This window comes from Corythoichthys intestinalis, chromosome 16 (assembly GCF_030265065.1).
Source record: "Corythoichthys intestinalis isolate RoL2023-P3 chromosome 16, ASM3026506v1, whole genome shotgun sequence".
Taxonomy (NCBI): Eukaryota; Metazoa; Chordata; class Actinopteri; order Syngnathiformes; family Syngnathidae; genus Corythoichthys; species Corythoichthys intestinalis.
The window spans coordinates 33,184,925-33,197,844 of NC_080410.1; the positions used below are offsets into that span (position 1 = coordinate 33,184,925).

A 12,920-nucleotide genomic window follows, 5' to 3' on the forward strand; every position below is an offset into this window, starting at 1 on the left:
AGGGAATGTACAACCTACAAGTTGGGAGTCTAAAACCTGCAACTTGAATGTCTCTGGAATCAATCAAATTTCAGTGGCGCTAACAGTCAATATGAATGGAATGCTCTCATTTCGATGACGTCAGCACTCACACACGTCACTTTGGGCATGAGCGGTCGCTGCTTCTAAACTTTCAAAACAGCAAACATGGTTGAATGTCGGCTGCCATTTACTGTTTTTATATTCTTAATTGAAATGTATTTTATCTTGGTGTTTTTGCCTTTTGAAGCGAAAGAAAAAAAACATGTGGATGCCTTTGGCGGGGTGGTGTTGCTCAGTGGTAGAGTAGTTGTCCCCCAACCTAGAGGTTGTAGGTTCGATTCTCTGCCCTGATGAATTCCTTGACAGTGACAGTTCCTTGAGCAAGATACTGAACCCCACATTTCTACTGGTGCTGCGTCACCAGTAGGTGGATGGCGATGTCGTGTAAAGTGCTTTGAGGGCCTTGAAAGGTGGAAAAGCACTATACAAGTATGTCACCATTTACCATAACACCATTGCTTGGAGTGGGCGGGTAAGTTGTCTTATGGTCTAAGGAGGTTGTTGTCAAGGAAGTACATCATAGGGTGTTGCCTTGTAAAACTGCACTGGCATTAATACTAGATCGTTGTCACACAGAATTGCGACATTGTTCGAATGGAGACAAAATCAAGACAGAACCGTGTAAATGCAGAAACATGAAATGTGTCTTATTCTCGGACCATCGCAATGTAAATGACCCCTAAATGTATATCTTTGAATGCAATCAAAAATCAGTGAGCCTAATAACTCAAGGAATCCAGGAGTTGAATTTGAGCCCCCTGGAGACCAGAAGACCCACATCTTGCTGAGGTCTCAGCTTAGAATGCGCACTTGTGACATAAGAGAATTAAACCTTCAGCAATCTTGTCTCAGGTTGCAGTCATAAGTAGTCAAAAGAAAGCTTTATAGAGGTAGATTTGTCTCTTTATTATTCAATCCAAAAAAAAGTTGCTTCAATCAAATAAAAAGTTGCTTCAATCAAAATATATATTTTCAATCGAAGAAAAACTCACTTCAATAAAAAGAATGTGTTTGAATGCAAAAATAAATCTGAAACCCAAAAAAATGTATTTGAAAACTTTTTTCTTTGATTGAAATTTTTGGGGGGATTTAAGTCAAGTTTTTTTTGGATTGAAACAACTTTTTTGATTGAAGTAATGTTTGTGTCTTTATTATTCAATCAAAAAATAAGTTGCTTCAAACAAAAAAATATATATTTTCAAAAGAAAAATCACTTCAATCAAAAATTTTTTAAATTCAGTCATAGAAAAAAGGTTTGAATGTGAAAAAATATTTGAGACTCAGAAAGTCGCATTTGAACACTTCATTTTTCAGTTGAAACTGTTTTCTTTGATTGAAGCAATCCTTTTTGTGTTTGAGCCATATTATGGATAGGACATTTGTGCCTAAATCATTCAATCCCAATAAAAGTTGCTTCAATAAAAAAAAACTATTTTTAATCAAAGAAAAAAAATAATTTGCTGCTTAATGTGATTCAACAAGGGGAACTTCACCCGCTGCCCTGACGTGACAGTTGGCAATCGGGGTCTAAACGGAGTGTCGCGACGCACCGGTACTGGAGTGGCCGGCGAGTGGCCCGACACTAATGAGTGTCGTGTCACTCGCGGGCCGTCCACTCGACAGCCGGTCTCCGCGGCTTGAGGGTGATATCGGGGTCCCACCAGTGTGCCGCGACAGGGCACCGTACCGTTGCGGGCACTCCGGTCAGATGCCAATGTCACACCCCCGTACTGGTGCCCTATTTTCGGCTTGGATTCGAGCAGAGTCTGATGGCTGGATGGATGGTGGCCATCATTCTTGCTTCATCTTTTATGCCATTGGCGTCGTCACCTGCCACTCAAACATGTCGGAAGTAGCTTTGAAGTTGGATCTTTGTGTCAAAATGATTCAATCGAAAAAAAGTGCCTTCAAAACTTTTTCCACTTCAAAAAAAAAAGTGCGTTTAAAACTTTTTCAACTTTAAAAAAAAAAAAAAAGAGTTTAAAACTTTTTGCTTTTCAAAAAAGTGACACTTCAATAAAAATGTTTCAAATAAAATAAAAAAAAATTCCCCCCCCAAAAATTTTTTCAAATGATTTTTTTCTTTGATTAAAAATAGGGTTTTTTGGGGGGGGGGATTGAAGCAACTTTTATCGGGATCGAATGATTTAGACACAAAAGTCTTACCCATAATATGGCTCAAACACAAAAATGATTACTTCAATCAAAGAAAACAGTTTCAATGAAAAATGAAGTGTTCAAATGTGAATTTCTGAGTCTCAAATATTTTTTTCACATTCAAACCTTTTTTCTACGATTGAATATTAAAAAATTTGATTCAAGTGATTATATATACATATATTATTATTAATATATTATATATATTATGTATAGGCCTGAACGATATTGGAAAAAACTATTGTTGCGATTTTTTTTAGGTTTGCAATATATTGCGATATTATATTGCGATATTAAAAAAAAAAAGATCTACCTTTTTTAAAGAAATTTTCACTAAATGACTTGAATAGCTGTTTGGAAATACTTTACATAACACACCGTGACCACAGTGTATTCATATAATACCGTTTAATTTGTGAATGATGAAGATTTCTGTATGAAGGTATCCAGGAAGTCATGTCTGCACAAAATAGATCATTTATTGAATACAATATTTTACACTTCAACAGCAGCAAATACATTAAATGATAAATAAAAGAGCAGGTGCATTAGTCCCCTAAGTTTTTGACAAAATATAACAATAAATAAAAACTTCTGTAAAATAACAACAAAGTTGTCAACATATTTGAACAAAAATATTAAATATGACAAATAAAAGAGTTGTTCACAAACTATAACAATAAATAAAAACCTCAGTAAAACAACAAAGTTGTCAACATATTTGAACAAAAATATTAAACATGACAAAAGAGTTCACAAACTATAACAATAAATAAAAACCTCAGTTAAACAACAAAGTTGTCAACATATTTGAACTTAAATATTAAATCTGACTAATAAAAGTGCAAGTGCATTAGTCCCCTGAGTTGTTTACACAAAATATAACAATATAAAACTGCAAAACGGCAACAAAGTTGTAAAAATATTTCAACAAAAATATTAAGTATCAAAACTTTATGTGCAGCTGTACTATATATAGTTATTTGAAAAATACGGTTTACAATAAATTTAAATATAAAAGATACAAACTCAATTGAACTTGTAAATAATTGAACTGAATAACTGCAAATAACTGTGATGAATAACAGAACCATTTTAACTCCCAAATTTCCTGCCTTCCTGATAGCTGTCACATGAATAAAAAGAAGAAAAGACATTCCTTCAGCTGTGTTATGTATTTGTCTGCATATCGTCCACCTTCCTTGCTCAGCAATTCTCAACTGGGTCTCATAGGTTTTTGGCCAAGACTATTAGTTTATCCACTATAGCAGGCTTGAGACAAGAACGTTGGCACGTAACAATGTTCCCACCTGTGCTAAAAAGCCTCCGATGGGGAGCTCATAGCAGGAATGCATAGATACCTGCGTTTTAAATGGTCCCACATGTTTGACAGATTACTTCTTGTTGAGGCAACCATGGCGAGGCACTGTCGACAGGGCTGTTTTTTGTCCCTTATAGTCTTGTTCTTGCCAAAATACTTCCAAAACTCCTTTTGGATACAGTCTTCCTTGCTCCTCCAACGTGTTGATTGCTTGCTTTCACTTTGAGAACGGGCCCTCCTCCCTCCGCTCTGCTGTTCGGCCCCTCCTCCCTCCACTCCGCTGTTGCAGGGGGAGGGGGAGGAGCCGATGACTTGCTGGAGGGAAAGAGAAGCTGTGCGCTTTTTTTCCATCTCCTTCCTCAAAACAACGTTTGTGGATTTAAAAAAATGAAATTAAAAAACTATCGCACGTCCTTGCGATGGGACTATTGCACATGCGCACATCGCGATGGCGATGTTTAAACGATATATCGTTCAGGCCTAATTATGTATATATATTTTTTTGTTTGTTTGTTTGAAGCAACTTATTTTTTTGATTGAATAATGAAGACACAAATGTCCCAGCCAAAATGTGGTCCAAACGCAAAATTACATTACTTCAATCAAAAAAGTTTCAATCAAAAAAAAAAAGACTTAAATAAAAAAAAAAATTAAATCAAAGAAAAATAGTTTTCACATACATTTTTTTTTTGTTTCAAATTTAATTTTGCATTCAAACACATTTTTTTGATTGAAGTGACTTTTTCTTCGATTGAAAATATATATTTTGATTGAAGCAACTTTTTATTGGATTGAAGCAACTTTTTTTTGATTGAAAAATAAAGACACAAATCTACCTCCATAAAGCTTTCTTTAAAACATCTTTAATCAATCAAAGATTACAAGATATGAATAATGGCCCATCTGTACCAAAGAAAGCAGTAGCATTAGTGGTCATTTTGACAGAGATGACCCTTTTTATGAGGTAAATTGTACACATTTTATACAGGCTCTTTCCCATCTATCAGAAGCTAATGCTAACTTGTCAGTTAACAGTTATCTATGACTCTTATTTGACAGTTATTCTTGCTGCTTGTGGCTTTTTGCCCTGCCTAGTTGTAAAGTTATGGATTGAGTGTAGGATTACATTTCAAAGCCTCGCTCACAGACACATTTTGGGAAGTAGGCAGGTAACAAAGGATTTACAAGTTGGGTTAAATCTAGAGGCGCACGATAATTACCGGTCCGATAATAGGAATTATGACATCATCCCAATAAATCCAATAACAATATATGTAATCGGTCGTTTTAATAATATTTTTGGTGTCGGATTGGGATGTGTGCGTTTGTTTTCACTCCTGTTTTGCCAGTATGCAAAGTTTTGTTACTGTTCTAGAGGCCGTATTTTTCCTTCACTGAGTTACGTATAAACCTTTCTATGGCAATTAGCAAATGTTTGCATTTTACAGTGTCATGTTTACAAGTTATTGAGAGGCCTTTTGGTTATTGATAGGCTTGCTGTCCTATAATTGCCAGGCTAAGAAAGTTGTTTCATGGACCAAGACCACAAAAGTCTCTTCTCCCGTTGCATCAAATGTTGTATCTGCTGACAAAGCACAATACTTGTTGGGTTTATGTTTGTTTTAGATCAGTGCTCATTGTTCAGGGGAACACATCGTCAACGATATTGACTGATTGATATACATTAAAAAATTATATATATTATCGGTTATCGTATCGGTATCGGCCTTGAAGAGCAGGAAGTTATCGGTTTCAAAAAATGGATATCGTGCATCCCTAGTTAAATCCACTTTAAATGAGAGGGCAAGTATTCCAGAAATATAGTACAGCATGCATCGAAGGAATTCCATCCATTTACAGCACTGCTTATCCTGATCAGGTTCGCGGGTTGTAGGAGCCTATTCCACATGACTTCAGTTGCAGGGCACAATGAGAGACAGACAACCCTTTACACTCACATTCACATTGTCACTGTGTGGGAATTAATCCGGCGTTGCCTTTGCGGAAGTCATGCGAATGTTCCAATACACCATCAGTGACCCATATGAAAAATTAAAAATGAAAAATTCCATCAAGTTCCTTTTTAAATGTATGAATTAGGGTTGTTCCGATCATGTTTTTTTGCTCCTGATCCGATCCCGACCGTTTTAGTTTGAGTATCTGCCGATCCCGATATTTCCTGATCCGATTGCTTTTTTTTTTGTGGCCCCGATTCAGTTCCAATCATTCCTGATAATTTTTCCCGATCATATACATTTTGGCAATGCATTAAGAAAAAAATGAATAAAACTCGGACGAATATATACATTCAACATACAGTACATAAGTACTGTATTTGCTTATTATGACAATAAATCCTCAAGATGGCATTTACATTATTAACATTCTTTCTGTGAGAGGGATCCACGGATAGAAAGACTTGTACTTGTTAAAGGATAAATGTGACTTTGTATATTGTGACTAAATATTGCCATCTAGTGTATTTGTTGACCTTTCAGTAAATGATACTGTAGCTATTTAACTATTCTGCCCAAATGCATGATGGGAAGTGCAACCATGACTGTGCGTAGTGGTACCAATTGATATATCTTCTCTGCGTTGGGAAATAACATAGGGTGCTAAGAAAAAGATCAATTACTACCTTTCTTCCCCACATTGCTTCCCACGATATTTCTAATCGTAGGGAGAGGGATTGTAAGGCTTTAGCCAATTAAAAAAAGGCTCCAAAGGCTGCCAAAACTCACTCTACTCATTTAACGCTGCCTTTTAGCTCTATATATAGGTAAAACGGCACCATTACAGATTGAACGCGATAATGCGTGAGTGGGTCATGCAGCGCATGTGTTAATTGCGTTAAATATTTTAATGTGATAAATTTTGAAAAAAAATTAATTACCCCCGTTAATGGGATAAATTTGATCACCCTACCTTAAGCCTAAACTAAAGACTATGGATGAGTGTAACATATTATGTCTGTAACGTTAAATACAATTAAAAAACGATTTAATTTAAAAATATATATTTATTAAAAAAAGGCATGTCCGATATTTTTTTGCCGATTCCGATACTTTGAAAATGACGTGATCATCCCGATCGATCAGGACATCTCTAGTATGAATATCTTTTATCCCACACTTTCGGCAGTCTTTTTATTGATCCTGACCAAAAGTTACAGTCCTTGACTGTTGTGCATCAGTTGACATATAGTTCACAACTGTGAGCATCCTCCAACAAACTGGGCTCGTTCTTCGAACTCTTTGCTGTTTAATTCCTTCGTGTCACCTCCTCCCACAGGGGCATCAATCCCTCTGCTGATCGTCTGGTTGGAAGGACTTTAGATGAAGGATTTGTAGCTGTATAATGTACTGTTTCCCCCCCTAAAGCCCAGAAGTCAGATCTCAGAGGTCAAGGGTGCATTTGGCGTATTAGTTGCATAATATCTCCATGGGCTGTGCAATGCTGCCCACTTTAACTTTACTTTCCAGTGGCCAGATTTGATATGAGTGTTTTTCGCTTGGGCCTGACCAAGACAAGATAATGGTATGCCAAAATGTTTTAGTATGTGACCATCCATTGTGTTTTTTAAATGATTGCCTAACTTTCATCTTTCAATGTGAAGCTGAGAGCTCTTGTGCGGAAATATTATTATAAACAGTACGTATCTTTTATTATGCCTGGTGAAATTTAAGAACCTTGAATGAAAGTCTTTATTGTGACAACCTCCGTTTTGAATAAAATGTCCATAAATATACTTAGAAGACCTTGGTACGTTCCAGCTTTTGCAATCATTAAACCTTTCGTTAACTGTACATCACTATTTTAAGTGCAAATGCGTTAATGTATTCAATGAGTTGATATTCCAAATAGTGCTGCAAGGATTAATTGATTAACTCGAGTAATTCGGTAAGAAAAAAACGTGGAATACAATTTTGCTGCTTCGAGGTTTTGTTCAATAAAGTGGTGTTGTAATGGTTTGTTTAGAAAATGTCTGCAATTAGTTTTATTGATTTGATGACTTAACATGGCTGAATCCAGCTGTTCCCTGTTAAGACCAACATTAGGTGAGTTTGTGTTTGCGTTAATGTATTATTCTATGCATTCGTAACTTAGTTCATAGGTGTATTTAGTAGGTTTTTGTGGGAATATGTGTTTGAACAATTTGTGAAAAGTAGTGTAAAAAAAAAAAGTTATCATTGAAAGCGTGTAAGCTAACAAGACTTTTGCTATGCAAGTTAGCCATTTGTTCTTTTGTTGCAGTTAGTAATTTATTTTTTTAATACTGTTTGAGGCTAAGCTCAGGTATTTTAATTTATTTGTAAATGCATTTATTGCTCTTGCGAAATGAAAGCGCATAGCATATTGCGGAAAACACTCAGGTGACTTGAAGTTCTGCTCTAAGACCCCCAATTTGGCGAAATTTCAAAATTGTCCTATATGCATGTGTGATATATCATTGGAAAGCTTATAATCTCAATTTTCTGGGGCAAGAATTTTTTTGAACAGGAGGGAATTTTTTAAAAAATAAAAATTTTAAACAGCAAAGCCCTAACTGGAGGTAAGACCATGCAAGAGCATATTTAAAGATGGCATGATTTGAACGAGATGTTATCGCGTACTTACCGCTTTTCGATCCAAAAACTCGATGTAGCATGTATCACCGAGTGTCAAGACACAGCTGTGAATGGCCACAGCCGGATTTTGGGGGGATTTTATGGGTGAAACATGATAATATAACAAGGGTCGCGATGCAGAAATCGCAGACATCAAGGAGTGATCGAGATTTTCATTCTCATATTTTTACCCTTTTAAACGTTTTTCTTTCAATTTTTCTTTGTTTGGATAGATTGTTTATAATCTCAAATATTGGGGAAAATGCGACAGTAACGAAAAAAATACATTTAAGGGATTGTTATGAAGTAGATATCCGTGACTTTTGTACAGACGCTAATTTTTTCATTGTGATGTAATTTGTGTAAAAGTTTAAAATATGCGAGTGAATAGTTTTTTAAAGTTGTTTTTTTTTTTTAACTAAATATTAGACATCAATTAATGATTCTAAGCAAAAAATGACAGACATTTCGAATATTAAATACGATTACTTACCTTCTTTTTATGGCTAGGTTGAAACAAAAGTGGTTGCGCGACTTCTGTAAATGGGGGTTTCCAGGGTAAAACTGAAAAATTAAAAATAGTTCGGGGGGCTTAATCTGCCAAGAATCTGCTATGGCAGCATATAGACATATTGTTCTATCAAACAGTACTTTTGGCCTAAAATACAGCAGTTTATTTTAAAGAGGGGTGCAAGAGCAGAAACTGCTTTTTCAGCCTTGTCTGTGTTTTCCGCCATATGTATATGTAGAAACACTCGGGAACTATATTTTGTTTTCGCATTGTACGCTCTTTCGAAAGTGCAGTCTTAGCAAGCCTTTGTTTTACATCTCTTAACATTTATTCTGCAATGCATTAAATGTTCCTAATCCGATTACTCGATTATTTGGACTAACTAATCAATAGATTAATCGATTACTTAAATAATCGATAGCTGCAGACCTAGTTCCAACTCATAATACAAACCGGATTCCCAAAAAGTTGGGACACTTACAAATTCTGAATAAAAAAACAGAATGCAATGATGTGGAAGTGCAAAATGGCAATAATTTAAGCAGAATAGAACATAGATTTAAGGTAAAAAAAATCAAAATCTTTCTGTGTCCTGTTGAGATTTTGAAATTCCTTGGGTTTGGAGTTAAAAAGGAAATATTATTTTAATAAGCGAGCCTCAGTTTTTTACTCCACAACTCCACAACTCGTCCTATGTCCCGCTCGCTTACACTTGATTAATCTAGAAGTGCTCAGGTGAACCGTAACCACAGCAAACATGTTGCCAGGCAGCGCTCATCTACTGAATGGGAGGGGCCAGGTATTTTGGGAAATGCGGGTGTGAAGAGGAGGAGTGAGAGTTTTCTGTTATTGCTGATTCTTTGGCAACATTGGGATCATGTTCATATGAAGCACAGACACGTGACTACTGTAATGTTAAGACACAATAGTCTTAGGTTTCTGTCTGCATTTATGTTTTTGCCATTCGGCCTCTAGTGCAGTTGGGCAGTAGGCTAGTCTGGTTAGGCTGAAGTACTGCAGCCTGTGACAGACATAATCACCTTATCCATTTGATGAATATCGTGATCGGTATATCTTACTCAAAGATGTTCAGAATGGGGAGAACATGTTTCGAGTTGAAGCATCCTAAATTAAAACTCCAGCAGCTGTCTTTGCCCCTCCCGCCAACTTAATCATTAACATTAAAGATTCCTGATCATTCATATACAAACAGTATATAATTCGGAATATGAAAGGCTGGTGACTAGTCTATAATGTTCTCCACCTCTCACTGAATAGAACTGTACTGGGACTCCGGGAACGTTAAAACTTTTGTAATCTTCAATTTACCCAAGAACAGCAGTTGATTGGGTCTCTTGTAGTGCTGCTACGAATAATCAAGTAACCCGAGTATTCGATTAGAAAAACATATTAGAATTAAATTTAGTTTAGTTAATTAAGTTTTTGTTTGAGCTATTTTTTTAATACATTCGTAATTTAGTTTAAAGTGATATTTAGCCATTTTTTGTGGGAATATGAGTTTGAACTATCAGCTATTTTAATTGTTCTATGTCCCTTATCCGATTACTCGATTATTGGAACTACGTAGTTCCTCGATTAATCGACTACTAAAATGATCGATAGCTGCAGCCCTAGTCTCTTGGTAGGCCTGGATTCCCAGTTCCATATCCCAATTTTCCTTGGAACAGAATATCCTACCTTGTTCAAGACATTGTTTTGAGATTTAGTCCTTTCCAGAAACAATCTCATCCAGTTTAAATAAAAAAAATGATTTTGAAATATTGGGCCCAGGTGATGAGTACAGTATATGAACTGCTGAATGAAATGAGAGCACTTGATGTACATGCAAAGTATTTAGGATCATTTCAGTCAGCAATGAGAGAGCAAATCACAGCTTAAGATGTTCTTCTAAATCACATTATAGCTAATAAGATTGAGCATTACTCCTGACATGCAGCCACCCACTTAAGCACAAGCACAAAGGTTGGTGTCATGCGTATGAGACAATTGCTCAGGATGATGAAGTCTGCGAAGGATTTCACATTGGCATGTCTGACGTTTTACAGTTGCTGTAATCCATATCAGGCCAGTAGATGGCACCAGACTACTGGATAGTATTACTTATGAGATGGTCCCAACGCATATACGTACTGTGTAATTCTGGTAAGGCATTTATGGTGGCATTTCTTTTGTGTCTTTGTATTTATGAAGTGATTTGATTAAATACAGAAATCATTTTTTAATGTCTTTGAAATTATAGCCCATGTCACAACCTGGTCAGCAGGACAAAGCTATCACTACATGATGATAATGTGAATTATAAAAGGAATGGATGATAACATAAAACATCCATCCATTTTGTATTTTGATTTTCCTCACATGATCACGGGTGTTCAGGAGCCTATCCCAGCAGCCTTTGGGCCAGACGTTGCATAAACCTACCAAGTAGCAAGTACATGAAAACTGATCAATGTCTAATTTTTCTTTTTCAGAAAAGTTGGTACGGAGGAGGAGTTTTATAAATTCAACTGTTTGTCCCATCTATCAACCGCCCTGCAACAGATGGCTGAATCAGAGGACCCACTTTAACACACATACACAGACCTGAGGGACCAGAAGGCAAAGTCCATAGTCAGCCTCCATGAATTCATCACACACTTCAGGTAAATTCCAATTGATCCATTTCATCAGCTATGGGTAATTACCATATTGGCCCGAATATAAGACGGCCTTGATTATAAGACGATCCCCTCTTTTTCAAGACTCAAGTTTGAAAAAAGACTTTTTGAACACCAAATTAATTTTTCTACAGAAAATAATTACAGTACATCTGAAAAAAATGATTATAACAATATATTTGAGAGAAAAAGCATGTTATTTTGCCTCATTCAAATCTTAATATCTGAACCTTTAAATATGTAAACTAAAGTGCAATCACATTCGTAAATGAATAGCTTCTGGTTTTTGAAATGTACTGTAGATAAACCAAAATATTGTGATAAAACAACAAAATTGCAATAACTGCAATAACCATCAAAGTGAGGTCTAACTAACTGTAGTCTTAAAACAAATCTGAGTAAGGAAAAACAAAGCAATAAAATAATGCAAACTGGTTAAACTTGAGAGTAGCTGAGATCTGTCATGACAGAACAATACTCCTCAAGTTCAGCATTCACTTCAATGATACAGTATCTGGCGCCATCTAGCGTTTTGAATGGGTATAATGTCGAGACTGCAAATATAAGACGATCCCCACTTTTTCAGTCTTATTTCGATGCAAAAAACGCTGTCTTATATTCGGGCCAATACGGTACAATAAACACATGTGTTTATTTGTTTAGTCCTTAATAAATTTCAGTATGCCTTTTTTGGCTGTAGTCTGAATAAAGGCTTGATTATTGTTGTGGTTTTTGCTGTCTCCCAACACCTTTGTAAAAATAGAAATTCAACTTTAAATTTATTTATCATTAGGGGCTTTACAATTTTTTTGAAGGATTCGATTCATATAGTGATATACGGTTGCGGATTCGATGTGCCTATCTCTGAATTGTGAACTCCTTAAGTATAGCTCACGGCTTGATGAAGCCAACAGAAGCTCATCACTTACAAAAAGCAGGAATGCAGTACTGAGTTGGCCAAATTGTCCATAAAGCTTGTGAAAAGATTCAGTGACTAAAGGGCATTTTTGGGGCAGTCTAACCCTCAATGGAAACTTACTTCAGGCAATGTAGACCAAACTCTTGACACCCATTGTACAGAGACAGAATATCTTGTATCTGGGGTTTGGTACCTCATAGATGACCACAATCGTAAATGCATCCAGATTCTTTTCCATACATCTTCACAAGTTTGGTGAACTCTTTGTATGCTCATAACTTTGAAAAGGAATTTGGGAAGAGGATGTTGAAGCTTGTTTTTATGGATGGGCGAATGTGAGAGAACTAAGTTCATGGTATGACTGCTTGCTGCGCAGCGGTGCCTCTTTTCCTGGTATTTTGTACAATGACAGCATATGAACCATTTTGTTGTTCTTTGTTTGTTTTTTGTTTTTTTTAAATCTTTTTTAGCACATTAAATTAGTGATCGGACATAATTTTGGCCTGCTTTTCCTCAATTCTTAGTGTGCAACCTGTGTGGAATGAATCCTTGATGTGGAATCAAAGGTGAACTTGATAGCATAGTACAACACTTTTTGTGCCTTTTGTTTTAGGACCTGTCCATTCCAATACTGGTTTCCCCA

The 12,920-nt window shown here is 36.1% G+C and overlaps 1 protein-coding gene across 3 annotated transcripts in view; it reads left to right on the forward strand.

Moving 5' to 3' along the window:
- hdac5 (histone deacetylase 5) overlaps positions 1 to 12,920 on the forward strand; it is an 85,736-nt gene that overhangs the window by 15,176 nt on the left and 57,640 nt on the right. For 2 of the 3 annotated variants that reach the window (XM_057860970.1, XM_057860971.1), the window contains exon 2: positions 11,173 to 11,343. The exons of the other annotated variant lie outside the window; for it this stretch is intronic. Coding sequence is in view for 1 of the 2 variants with exons in the window: in XM_057860971.1 (XP_057716954.1) it covers positions 11,322 to 11,343 (22 nt within the window). In the remaining variant the exon portion in view is untranslated. The remainder of the gene's footprint in view (positions 1 to 11,172; positions 11,344 to 12,920) is intronic. 3 annotated transcript variants of the gene reach the window in all.